Source organism: Pygoscelis adeliae, unplaced genomic scaffold (assembly GCF_000699105.1).
Source record: "Pygoscelis adeliae isolate BGI_AS28 unplaced genomic scaffold, ASM69910v1 Scaffold4, whole genome shotgun sequence".
Classification (NCBI taxonomy): Eukaryota; Metazoa; Chordata; class Aves; order Sphenisciformes; family Spheniscidae; genus Pygoscelis; species Pygoscelis adeliae.
The window spans coordinates 1,867,782-1,882,673 of NW_008824986.1; the positions used below are offsets into that span (position 1 = coordinate 1,867,782).

The following is a 14,892-nucleotide window of genomic DNA, read 5'->3' on the forward strand; positions in this document are numbered from 1 at the left end:
GGGAGGGGCAGGGGAAGAAAGTGTGTGCATGTGGTGGTGGTGGGACACTAAAGAAATGAACAGATAAAGGATGTTAACATTTAGTATCACATCTAAGGATTCCATTTTTAATGAATTTGCATAAGCAGATGAAAGTCTCTCTTGAGTTCAAAGCAGGACTGAAATCTAAAGGCTTGTACCACAGAAAGTTTAGTAGTAATTTAGTATAATTATACCGATTTGGCTAGACCAACAAACTGATACAACACTTGGTTGGACACTCTAGCAAGAACGGCTGGGTTTCAGGCTTAGTTTCAAGTCCTTAAAACATGACAAAACCTAAGCTGAAATGGAGAGTAAGCCAATTAACATTAGCTCACCTGAAAGTTACCCTCTAATCACTGTGTTTAGCTTCTATATTTAGATGGTAACTTCCAGGTTTCTGAACAGCCTCTCATGTAAGCTATCCTTAACAGTATTTAGTAAACTCTAAATTCTAATATTTGGTTAAATATATTCATCTTCACTGATATTAATCAATTCACGTGGTTGAAGCAATGTCAAAATCTAGACAGAGTCAGAATACTGTGTCCTGGGAAGAATATGTATATGGGCCTTATGATAGTATTATGGATATGAAGTAAGGAGTTACGCAATTTAAGTTAAAAAAAAAAAAAAAAAAGGAAGAACTCAGGCAGAAACAGCAATAAAGGCAGGAATCCAATTTTTATTATGTTAATCAAATTTTATTTCTATTTATATTAGATTTTCTTTTAAAAAATAATTTTAAGTCACAACAGACAGTGCTGGTACTTAATCTAAGAGTTATTTAAATAATTTGCAGCCTTAAGCTCTACTTAACAAGAAAACCAGTATTGCTTTTCAAATCAGATATAAGCAATACAACTGGTTAATTAACCATACGTTAGCACAGTACCCCCTAGCAGTTCCCAGAAAATAGCACCCAGTTTAATATAAAACATTCAGTTAAATCAGACATGGTTTTGCGGTCATACCAACTGAAGTGCATGGACTTCTCCGAGAAAATAACTCAGAAGAACAAATGCAAAATCGATTTATGATTAATCATAACCATCGAGATGGAATTGCCAGAAACCCCCAGGCAAAACAAGGTATACGGACCCAGCTCCATCTGGAGCCCAGTGTTCACTTCACAAATGATTCCCGACTGATAACACACAAAACCGGGAAGCCATAGCATGCCCTAGATATTATGAGAGGCATCATAAATTCTCATGGAAATGCTATGTAAAAATATGTCCAGCACCTACACAGCTAAGTCAAACCAATGGAAATCACATTAAGAAAGAAAGATACCTTATTTAATGCTTTTTCATTACACACAGATGCTGACTAATGGTCTGTGAGCCTGAACTCCTCTGGATCCTGGTGATTTTCAATCAATGATCCACAGACTCAGGGGATCACTGAGCAGTTTCTAAGGGATCCACAAAAGCAGTTAAGCAGCTCTATTGTTAGCAGGGGTAAATGCATTACACAGGCCTCTGCAACCGTACCAGAAAATATTTTAAGCGTCCACCATGGAAAAGTAAAAACCCACAATTCTATACCTGTGCAAAAGCTGAATTTCAATTACCCTAATTTAACTTCAGAAAGAACTACGATATGAAATTGCTGTTTTTTCTTCAGCGAAAGTATACCTTAAGATCTCTATCAGTCCAAAAGTTGTCCCAACTATGTAAAATTGTTATTAAAAATTATTTAATTAGACAATTAGGAGGCTGAGGAGATAGAAGCAAATAGATTAAAATAATTCCCCAGCATTTGTACATTTTCAACATGACAACACATTTTTGTATTCCCTTCATTTTTAAGAGGGTGTCACTCACTACATTTAAAAAAAAAAAATCTAAGTCTGGTAAATTGAGAGCGATGAGAGGTGGGGGGAAGGAGGAGAGTTCATCCATGATCAGCAGAGATGAGAAGATCTGACACTGACAGCACTCAAAGTGCAAAAATGTCATCACACTTCTCTTAACTATGTTGTTCCTCAATAAAATACTTTCATCTGACCAAAAAGCATTGCTACACTAAAAAATACTGAGGATATTCCCTAGTCTGCCAGTAGTGCACAGGTGCAGTGCTGTGTCCCCAAAGACCGCAGTGATCTCAGCAGTAAAATGGGATTACTTTTAAAATAAAATTATTCCTCATACATCACAATTTCCACTCACATTACTGGAAGCTGCCCACATGCAATGAAGAAGAACCAGATGAATCATATCATTGGCATGATTTGGTTCATATTTTATTTTTCCACACAACGAATAAATATTATCATAAAATTGGACTTTTTTTTTTTTAAATCAAACCCTCTTCCTTTTGAGCACTACGTTGCTTTCTTTCTTCTGTTACTGAACTGCAATGAATCCTAAAAAATAACCTTTTTCCTCTCTTACCAGACTTTCCAGGGGCCTTTTGTTTAATATGTGAAGTTATTGTTTCCCAACATAAAGAAATGCAGACATACTAGCGGGGCAGAGGTCATTTGATACTTCTCCTTAATGTAAGTCTGGGAGACCAAAAGTAATAGCTCAGCAAAAACCTTTTGCAGATGAACAAACTAGGAGCAATGTATCTTCAAGTCCTAAATCAGGACTAAAAAAAAAAATGTAGCGAAAGCTACAGACAAGGATACTACAATTCCAAGCAAGAGTCTTAAAATTCATGGAAGTTAAGCACATGTCTGATCTGATTGATTTCCAAATCCTTTATACAAGTGTAATGAAAAGCTGAAGAATAAACTGGATCGATAAAAGTAATTTCCTCCCTTCCTCATTAAGGACAGCACTACTCTATCTAGAGACATAAAATACTAACAAATCATGCTCAAGCTTAGACTCTGCAGTAGTTAGTGCTATTAGGACAGGAACCATAGAGTACAGTCTGCTGTAGCCGTTACTGTATTACTTAAACTTCAACCAGATGTTATCTCTTATATACACACACACACAAAATTCACTCCATGAGCTAATGCTTCCAGCACATATGAAAAGCCAGTTACAGCAAATCATTTCACCAGTCTGAAAAGGGTCAGACTTTAATATTAACTTTTCTTTTAACACAAGAGGCCTCTGAGGTAACGCAGAGAGTTCACCAGTTCACAATCAAAATACAATGCTAAAGCGACCCTAAAGACATTTCCACATCTTCTGTACAACAGAAGCCATAGGTTTATGTCTCTTGTTTCAAACCGCTATAGGTGGTGACAACACATATTGTACTAAAGGACACAACCAGAAACAATGACTCCCATAAACCAGAAATAACAGATGATGCCCAGATCAACTACTGACAAAATGGCTCTACGAGCAAGCCCTGACAAGTTACACAATAAACAATGCCAAGTCCCCTTAACTAGCCCTCCCTATAGAATTCTGCCCAGGTCCCCACAAGAGCACAGTACCCAACAGATAAAAAAAATACTTGCACCTCCTAGCTTGTGCCAATAACCAGAATGACCTGAAAGGCAGTTCTTCTCAGGCCACAACATTCATCAACATAAACAGATGAGCGGGTGAGAAGTGCTTGCACTTTGCATCTCTTTTGCATTGCAGTGCAATGGGTAAGTTTGGATCCTGTCACAGTGTATAAAGCCACGTAGCCAGCCCCACAGGCCCTTCCACGTTGGCACAGAGCTGGCAGCTCCTCAGAGCTCAAATACCACAACAGAAGTTTTCTTTCAGAAAAACTGTTTGGAAAAAAACCCAAACATACTTCATCTAACATTTGAACAGGGTGTTTTATTCATGGTCCAACTGTCAGATGTCACTGCTTCACCAAGAGATATGAAAGCACCAGCCAGCTGACCAGCAGCAATTTACTCCTATGCAATTTATTCCTACTCTCTAGCATCTATTCCCCAGGACATGCAGAAATTCAGCGGAATCCAGGGCCTGCACTGTAAGGACCAACATACAGGGATAAGGAGATAAGATATGGACAGGACAGGGGATAGGGAGACAAAGCACAGGTGTGGAGAAACAGTTGCTTATGCTGAGTGCTATGTAGAAAGCCATGCACTGGTTAGAACAGAGACGAATGTAAGGCAGGATGCCACGGAAAGTATAGGCCACCTTCTAAGTACAGCCAAGTTTTTTTGCATTCCAAAATAAATGCAGATACAATAATACATTTAAGGATAAACGTCTATTTAAGACCACGCGTGTTTGACTACCGTGATGCAGACAACAGCAATGCGCTGTAAGTTACTGCCCAAGGCTGCAGCCTGAGCAGGGTTTCCGAGCAGGCCACCAGCAGAGAGAGGAGAACAGCTGAGTAGGGGCCATGCTGCAAGCAGGGGCATATTCCCATGAACCTCACCAGAGGCATAACGCAGTTACCACCACACTTGCATAACAACCATGGACACAAAACAGCCTCTTAGTATATCACAATTCCACAGCGGCTCAGGTAAGGCACATATTCTATAGGTCTTCATGCAAGGAAACAGATTGTGGCCCTTTATTAATGTAACACAGCCTGCATATACAAGATGTTTTGTTCCTCAAGAGAACAACATTCACAGATGGCACTGAGGGACAGGACAGGTAGCAATTCTGCGTTTTAGAAGCTACTGCAATCAAAGCAAATAACCTCTACTCTTGGCAAAATGATGTAGACAAGTTTTAGCAGAGAGGCTGGTTTACATGGAAACTCAGGGAAACAAGAGGTTCTGCAAATCTGGAGAAAGCTACCTGACCTGGGACACATGGCAGAGATCGCTCAGGACACCTGGGCTTTCCTGGAAGGATCCGCCTCACTCCCAACTCCCCGAACCCCAAGTATGAAATCCACCCAAAGCCACCAACTTGAGTATCACAGCAGGTACCATTTCACACTGGATCTCACAACAGCTAGAAAGTCCGTTCTAGTTGATGATGGTTTTTTTTTTTCATATCCGTAGCCACAACAGCAAAGAACACTCTCCAAGCTACAGCTTAGCTCTCTCCTTCTCAGTTTCATCTCCCTTTTATCTCCATTTATATCCTCTTTGCTATGTTCTTCAAACACCAGGCAGCTTTCCCACCAGAAAAGTTCCTTATCTTGTCTTTCCATGAGGAATTAGTATATTATGGCTTTAAAGTCTTTACGTCTTTGTTCTCTTAATTTTCTCTCCTACACCATTACCACAGTCCTCCTGCCCACCCTGCGTAACAACTTCAGTGAGACCACTTACAAAGAAGATCTACAGTATCAGACCCTAAAGGATGCACTTACTAACAAAATCAAAAACTACAGGATACTAATTCTGGCCCCAAAGGCTTCAAAATGGTGACCCCCAGAGAAGTGTATTTATTGGATTACTACTTGAAAATAGGTTCTGTCAGCCACAAACTCAAATTACTGTTTCTGTCAACCCTGAGCTCTAGGTTGTGAAAGCTACAAACAGGAGCAAGAAAAAATACAGAGTGAAGGACATCCCATTCTCCTACACAAACACCCAAGAAGTGGATGTGTTAAGAAAGAAAAAAAAACCCAAACATTACAGTACTTTTTCTGCCACAGAAGCAAACATAAACAAGCATCTTGCTTGGTGGTTTTTGTTTTGTTTGTTTTTTGGGTTTGGTTTGGTTTGTTTTTTACTGGTGTTTTGAATTACTCAATCATTTGTCTTCAACACTGAAACTGAGCACTCAAAGAGACGCTGGCAGCTCTGAAAAATATAGCACTCAATTAAGCCACAAAAGACAAATGATACAATCAGCAGCAATATGTATTCCCTAATACAACCTTCCCCTAATGTGCTTTAACTCAAATGCAGAGATGAAAGAAATTCAGTCTTTGAATTTATCCATCCTAGCTAATGTCTCTTGTGGTCTACTCATTTACGAAACCATCACCATAGCATTAAGAAAGTACCGCCTGGCCCTTAACTGTAAATGGAGAATGATCACAGTGTTCGTAACAGGGTCTTCAGGGAACAGATCACAGCTATATATAATTTTTAGCAATGACCTGAAAGAACAGTGAAATCAATACTGATAGAAAAATAGCAAATACTGAAAAGATCAGACATGATGCTTCCTAAATTAACTGGCAAGCCAGCTGCAAGCACACATTTCAATACAGCTAAAGGTGAAGTTGTGTATTTAGCAACAAAGACGTGGGACTATATTTACAAAATGCAGGTTTCTATCTTAGAAAGCAATGACTTTAAGGAGGACATTAACATGGTCAATAATCAACTGCACAGTAACTATAGAAACTCCTATTGCAACTTTATGGCCAAAAGGGTTAGTGAGATTCTTGGGTGCATAAATAACAATATAATTAGGAAAAGACGGGTCACTTTCTATCCTGTACTTGGCACTTTTGCACCTGCTAGTGGAATAAAGCATCCATTTCTGGCACTCCCAATTCAAGCAATACATTGATATGCTGAAGAGGGCTTGAAACATCTTGAAGTGAAAGCCACAAGCTGACTCTCTACTCACTCTCTGCAATTTACCAAAGAAAACTGAAAAGCCACAAACTGAGGCTAAGTCTATGTGGAAAAGAAAGCTGATAACAGAAGGCTCCTTGTTCTAGCAGACAAAAGTATAACAAGACTCAATGACTTTAGTTAAGGCCAGAGAAGTCTGGACTGGAACTACGGCGCACATTTTTGCAGTGGGACAGAGAAAGAGTAAAGAATCTTTTAAGCGTCTTGTTAGGTGTTTTGATGCACTTTTCATCCATTGGAATTTTCAAATTCAAGTTCTGTGTTTTTAAAACATGATGCTTAATCGAAATAAATTGATACAGTCTTCCAACCTCTCAGGACAAGAACAAGCGATCACAATGATCTTGTCTGGCATTACCATATGTGAACCAAACTAATGTAAGTTAATAATTTTCCTTCAGTTTCAGTTCGGTAAAGATCTGAACTGCTAAGGTAACTTAACTTTTCAATTCCTATAATCTAACCAGGCAGATATCCAGCTCCTTAATTTAGGACCCAGTTTAAGTGCCTAACCATCTGTTGTACAACCAATTATATTATTTACAAGTTGCTACATGCTGGTAGCTGCTCTCAGACCAGATCTGCTAAGGACACACAACACCGTAAGTTAACAATGCTTATCAGCCCTCACACACATATATCCTGTTTTCCCATCACTCTGAAATACCAGCGCAGGTCCCAGCTACACATTGCAACAAGTCACGCACAAGTCTTTTCCAAATTTAAACATCTATGTTATGGGTATATTCTAGCCTGGTTTTAAAGCTGATGAGGGTCCACAAGACTAAAAGGAATACCTAATACTCTTTAGCAATAGAAAAGCTGGTGATAGACATGTATTAGAGGAACAGCTAAAGATAATTCAGATAAACGAAAGAAAAATAGTCGTGCCGATCACTTAAGCCACCAAGCTACAAGGCTGCAACACTATTCAGGATTTTGCATCTATATTTTGCTTATTCTCATGAGGAAAAAAGCCTAAAAAATGGCAAATTATTTTCTCTTCTGTCTCTATCAGAGCTAGCACAACTATGGTTTTAAATAAAGCTCAATATGGAATTTACACTGTATGTAACTTCCACTTCCTCTTTACAGGAGTACCAACTTTCACTCGCACACTTGAATAACAGCAATGTTGTTCTGGAGCAGCACTGCAACAAGAGTGGTGTTTCTACTGCAAAATTCAGACCGTGACCATCTGTCACAAAAGTAAATGCTTTACATTTTTAAACACAGAAATTTTTCCTCTTATTCACAAGTTCAGCAAAACCTTTATTTTAGGAAAATTAAACATAGAGCCAAGTTTTACTACAGAGCATCAATTAAATTATAATACAATACAGACAACACCAACAAAACACTGATTGAGAAAGGAATTCACAGTCAAGTGTCAAGACACACACCACTCAATTTTAAGTCAGCCTTGAAAAATCCTAATATTTGAAAAGGCTTAATACTAAAGCTGTTAGGACAATAAGGACAGCGAAATATATTCTATATATTAATTTTACATAAGTTAATGAAAAGTGATTATTGTTAGTTCCCTATATGTAATTCCTGTTTCTTTTTTCTTGATATTGGTTGTTTCATGTATTTTACATTTTAAAAGAAAATACCTTTATAAGAATGCATGGATTCTTCTTACCTCCCACATGAAATCCTATAATTACAAATTTATTTTAGTAGGAATGAAATCTTTTGGTCTTTACAGAGGCAAGGCTCCTACTAATGTCAATGGGAAAGTTTGCTGCAGTAGTATCTGCTAAAGTAACTTTCTCATACTCAGTAACGCTAAACATAAAAAATCTCAGTATAACATCACAGAAAGAAAAAAACCACAGACGTGAAAATCTGGTGCCACTGAAGTAAGTTTGGGGGTTCTCACTGATTTTCTCCCACATCAGTTACTAAAACCAATAAACAAACTTGTTTAGAATCCGATACCGTATTGCTAAGCAAGTAGTGCCCATTTTCAAAACATTTTCTAGATAATACTATTTATAAACGTATGGACAGACAGCAAACACTGACCACAGATTTCTGGAATTTGCAGCGCCATCTCAATTACTTCAATGCCTACATTACATACAGCAAGCACAAGTATTCAATAAAACTCATAATTTAGTAGTAAATACAAATATCATCAACAAAACTACATACCTGGAAGAGGAAACCAGTATTTATTTAATAATACTGTAACTTCACTAAGAACACCTAAGCAATGTATCAATATACCTATGCATCCAACCTTCAGCTACACATGTACATTTTCCTTCCTTCCCACAAAGGGAAAAGTATGTTACTTTTACTGATTATTTTATGACATTTTTGATCACAAACACATTTTCTACCTTTTTAAGAAGCTCCACCTCTAAATCCACTAAAGTGGAAGACCCAGCACTGCACTAAAACACACGGTGAGTCAAGATCTACAAAGAAAGTGATTCAAAACGTGCAAAAGCCCTCCAAAGCCACTGTAATCACTAGGTTCAGCCTCGCCTTACTCAACACTTCCCAGCCTCATTGTGCCTCTGCCTCCACCATTCCCTGAGGAGGAGCGGCACTATCCTCACAACTGCTCTGCTACAGCAACAAATGAGTTAAATGGAAAACCCTACTCCTCCCTGTCCTCCTCTTAAAGGGCAATGACCCTTTCTTCCTTTGACATTTTGGGGAGTTGGGTTGCAGGGTCCAAGAGTAGCGTGATAGTGCTGCTAGGCAAGCAGCGCAGGGGTCCCGAGAAAGAGGTGGATGGGAAAGGGAGCAGCACTGACGTAAGGGTGCTCTGCAGGAACAGGGGAGCAAGGGAAGGACAGTGTCTCTGCGTTCTACCCAGCTCACTCTGCACCACAGGAAAAAGTCCACAAGGGACAGGCTTCAACTTCCCCAGAAACTGGCTGGAAAAATTAACAATTAGAAAATTACTAGAGTAAGATTAATAATTTACAGACTATTTACAAAGGCCTTCTTTGTTAGGCCTCCATTCAAAAAATGTCTACATACATGAGTAGTCTTAGCAGTACTGTACAAACAAAATATGGAAGTGCTTCATATGTTCACGAGTGCATTCATGTGGAAGTGCTGGAAAGGCTGCATGTGGAAGTGTGCTACTGAAGTACAACCGTAATCACGCCTGCACACATCAAGTGAGGTGCATGAGCCTATGAAGAGCAAAAAAAAATGTAATCCCAATTTAGACAGACACACATCCAGCTTGAAAAAGATCAAAATTAGAAGAACATTTCTTTCAAAAAATGACACCTAGATTTTTTTAAACTGAGTTAACAGCTAAGTTACTTATTTATTTTTAAAAATAAAAGTTAACTAATTTGTGTAGGCCACTCACATACCAAAAGTAAGCTCTATCAAAAAAAGGGAGCAAAAAGGCACATAAGAAATAGGCAGACACTTTCAACCGGTACTCAAAGCAATTTTAATTGGTATTTACTGAAGGAATACATTCCAAGGTGATAACGTCCCTTTAAAAGACACAAAGAATAAGATGATAACAATTAGAAAATTACTAGAGTAAGATTAATAATTTACAGACTATTTACAAAGGCCTTCTTTGTTAGGCCTCCATTCAAAAAATGTCTACATACATGAGTAGTCTTAGCAGTACTGTACAAACAAAATATGGAAGTGCTTCATATGTTCACGAGTGCATTCATGTGGAAGTGCTGGAAAGGCTGCATGTGGAAGTGTGCTACTGAAGTACAACCGTAATCACGCCTGCACACATCAAGTGAGGTGCATGAGCCTATGAAGAGCAAAAAAAAATGTAATCCCATTTAGACAGACACACATCCAGCTTGAAAAAGATCAAAATTAGAAGAACATTTCTTTCAAAAAATGACACCTAGATTTTTTTAAACTGAGTTAACAGCTAAGTTACTTATTTATTTTTAAAAATAAAAGTTAACTAATTTGTGTAGGCCACTCACATACCAAAAGTAAGCTCTATCAAAAAAAGGGAGCAAAAAGGCACATAAGAAATAGGCAGACACTTTCAACCGGTACTCAAAGCAATTTTAATTGGTATTTACTGAAGGAATACATTCCAAGGTGATAACGTCCCTTTAAAAGACACAAAGAATAAGATGAGTATTTTCTGGACAACATCCTTTCCAACTCATATTACACCATTCTGTCTTCTTCCTTTATAAAATTCCACTGCAGTGCATTTCCACCCATTGACTTGCTCATATCTTATTTTAAAGGGGGGAAAAAAAGTAGTAAAATTTAATTTCTTCCAGCTAAATATTCTGGCAGATATTTAGCACTAAAAACATACACCATCATTTAGAATAAATGTTCAAAATCAGTTCAATCCATGCTCACTCAAAGCATTATCATGAACATAAGCAGTTACTTCCCTTAACTCCTGTTAACACATATATGAGCTTGACAAAAAAAAGTGTATTTTTAATTTCTTTGAGCAGCAAAACTAAAACTGCATCGTAAAAAGGCCAACAGCAGGTCTGCCAAACCAACTTTATATTTTAAAGTTGTTTTTGATAAGAAAGACTATGCTTTGTACGTGTGGAGGAGAAAAATTAAAGAGAGTGCTCAAGTGTATATTTGCAGTTTTGATGGAAATGAAACTTTTACTGGTTCCTAATATGATGTTTATAACCAACCCAAAAGTTCTAGATACTGAGTCATCTCTGGCTTTTGGCTTGGCTTAAATTGAATGGATTTTACAGAGTTTAGCAGGCATCGTTCACACTTTTCTGGCGCACACAAATACCATTATAGTGTTTATGCATAAACATGCAAACAGAATTGGTCAGAGAGCAAATAATGTGCATGCAGTTACAATACTCACTTAGCACTGCATATATTATTCTGGATCTCTCTCCCAGTCTCTTCCCTTTTCTCTTTTTTTTTTTTGTCTTTTTTTTTTTTTTAAATCCCCATCAACGCAGCAAGCATCTGTAGCCTTGGCTCCACAGAACCTAGTAGAAAGACCATGGACTGTACTTCTTCATGAGCTGTATCTTGACCTGTGGGAGGTTTTCTTACTGGTGCCACTGCTGTCTATACTTGATAACTGTAGATTTCCCTGTTCAACTGTCCCATTCTTCTGAGCTCTGTGTTAATAAACTCCCACGTGACTGCAAACATTTACCCACTGTTAAGGAGAGGTGCATTGCACTGCCCAAACTGAGTGAGAACACTGCTAAGTGGCTAAAAGGAAAATGATAGTAAGTGAAGCAGGGTGTATAATATGCCTTTTGAAATGCAGGTGAATTAATTTTTAAGTATGAATCCCTTCTATATAGATTTTCCATTATCAGGAATAAAATTAAAGAATTGTCTGCTTAACTGGGGAAAACACACAATATAAATGGTAAGAAAAACCATGAGTATATTCCTTCCTTAGTATCCATTACTATGAACTCACAAAGACTCTTTCTTCAGTGAGCATTTGCGTGCTAGAAGCGATGAATATTTCAGATGTTCTTTCAAAATAAACATGGAGAACCTAATACAGTATTTGTGGCACAGAAGAATTTCCTAAATGACTCCTCCTACAATAACCAGAAAGGAGCACTAAAACACAAGTGTGGAAAATGACAAATAGTAAATGAAAGGTACAGTATAATAGTATGTATCACTTTTAGCCTTAATGTTTATATCTGTCCAACCTGTTTTCCACAGGAAAGCATTGCTTACTTTCACCCAGTACCGAAGAATTCATAAATATGTTGGTCCTAAGAAGCACAATTAGAAAGAGCACTAGCCCTCCAAGTAAATAAATGTACATCTATAAAACTTAGCAGGATTAGAGAAATACTAACTCTGTGTATTATTGGAAGAGAGTACTACAAATCCTCCTTTAAGAAAGTTTACAATACTATTTGAAGCAAAATACAAAGAGGGGGGAGGAAAGGAAATACTTTGTTAAAATTTTGAAAGCGTCACTAGTCAGATGCCCTCAATCACTACCAATCATTAAATTAAAGGTTGAAGTTATAATTCAATAGATACAACAATACCACCTCACATGGCAGTCTCACCAATAACAAAAGCCAGGTTAGAGTCATATACCAGAACGTCATATTTCTAAAAATGCCCTTGTAAAGAAGTCTGCAAATTATTTTGCTTTTTCTAAGGTTACTGCAGCTGACAGAGGTATGAGACCTAACTTAAGATGACCAACCTCCCTCCTCCCTGCCAAAAAAACAGGAAAACCCCACCAACCCCAACCTAGAGGTTTCATGAGATGCCTTCAGGGGTACCATGCCTTAGTTGGTGCATGCAAGTGAATAAACTCTTACAAAATACACTTCAGCACCACAAAACAAAGACAAATACTAGAACACACAAAGAACAGTACCTAAAACCAAAGAGGAAACACTGCAGAATCAATTCAGCAAAGGAAAAGTCAAACCAGAAATAAACACAAGTCCAATGACTAACATATGATACTATGCACACACAAAAACAGACAAACTTTTCCATTTAAGAGTCAAGGAAAAAAAACCTCTTCAGAAGGCTTTTTGGAATGGAGAGGAATGACAGCATTATATTACACAGCAACCTGCCCTGCCACCAAATCAGAAACAGTGGTAAAATGAACTCAAAGAGAAAAATCTGAAGACCCACTACGAACCCCTACTGTAGACAGACGCCTAATACAACATATCTGCCTATCACCAAAAAAAAGACTTTTCACACTTCGACAGAACAGGTGTCATACCAATTACACGTTACAAAACTGAATGACTCATTTACAAATAGTCCTTATTTTGCACACTACCATCAACTTAACCGCACAAAACATAAAACTTTAGCATTTGTTCATTCTAAATACACCTATGCACTATGTTACAAGAACAGCAGTAATTAAAATGAGTAATTAAAAGCATGTCCATCACTTAATGAAAAATGCTAATTTTTTAATGGATTTATTTATTTAATGAAAGAAAAAAAGCACTTGCTAGTCTTGTACAATCACAATTATTGTTAGCATACAGGGAGGTGGTTTGCACAACTACTCCCACATGAAGAGACAGACCCTTGAGGTTGGACATACTTGCAAGTCAAATAAGGTTATTTGCTCCTTGCTTAATCTTAACTTTTAACTTTTCTGTCTTAGAAAATTGTAACTCCTTTAAGCAAGTTTCTGTAACATGTAACAGTAAAGACAAAACTGATAAGAAATCGGGATGTTTTCAAATAAAATTACACTACGGACACTCAGCATTTATCAAATCCATTATGTCCAATAACTTCTGAAATTTTAATGTACTGAAACAATACTAAACTCTCTTACATTACATTTAGTTGGTATAAGAGAATAGTTCTACAAAGTAAGTTTAACAACATATATTTTTTCACATTTTCCTTAGCTTCATCTTACATGTTCCATCCATCTTACTTGCACCATCCATCCTCCAACACGTTAGTTTGAAGCAACAGAATTAATGACTGACTTCTATTCAAAAGATTCTGAAGACTAACTTAAAGATGCAATAGCAATGTGCTACCTGTTACTTTAAAAAACATTAGCCATGAGTGTAGTAAGTCTGTATTTTGTTATTAAAAACTAAGACACTTCCATTTGAAACACCAATCTTTTGTTATCACGAAAGATAGCCATTTTAAAAGTCTTGAAGAAACATGTTACCGCGTGAAACTGAAGGCTGTTGTAAGTTCACAGAATTTTCAGTTTCACTTGAGGTGTTCTAAAGTTTAAAGAAAAAAGGAAATCAAAGCTACAGTAACGTACGCATAAAACTTCCACTTTTGTTAATTTGGTTTGCGTTATAACATTGACTTCTCGCATTAAATTTCAGATGCCATAAAATCTGTATACTAAAAACCCCACCAACATTCAACTATTACCTTTGGAAGTATGAAACTAGGAACAGAGGAAATTAAAGTGAACCTTCAATGCAATGGAAAGCGAACTTTTTGGTCTGCAGACTTGTGCAGAAAGATTCAAATATGTATACAACATGCTGGAGAGAAAGAGGAAGAAAAGAACATGTTCTGTTCTTTTAAAATTAGCTAATCTCCTGAATAGCTGGAAAGCGCCGCTTCCCAGAAATTAACCCTTTGGTTTCCTAATCTACATGACAAGAAAACGCTGCTTAAAATGGGAGGGGATAAATATTAAAGCAATCGTCGGTTACCTTTAAAACTCTTTGCTTCCTCCTCTGAGGTCTTTTGTTTTCAGTTAGAACCTAAAAAAACATCAAATTGCAGAATAAGTTGTGGTCACAAAGGCAGATACCTCCGATTTTATTATCAAACTGCAATATTTCTTAAATACCCAGGATGCTTTACATGCGGCACTTTAGAGGGCTGACGGAGGCTCTACGCGGCCCCTCCACCGCCACCCCGACACACGGCGACGCCGGAGACGGCCGAGGGGAGAGGCCCCGCCGCCCCCCTGGAGCCGGCCTCGCCGGTGG

General features: G+C 37.7%; 1 protein-coding gene across 1 annotated transcript in view; it reads right to left on the reverse strand.

Moving 5' to 3' along the window:
- TET1 (tet methylcytosine dioxygenase 1) overlaps window positions 1–14,892 on the reverse strand; it is a 77,125-nt gene that overhangs the window by 38,989 nt on the left and 23,244 nt on the right. Inside the window, exon 3 of the mRNA XM_009325808.1 lies at window positions 14,611–14,661. Coding sequence (XP_009324083.1) covers window positions 14,611–14,661 — 51 coding nt within the window. The remainder of the gene's footprint in view (window positions 1–14,610; window positions 14,662–14,892) is intronic.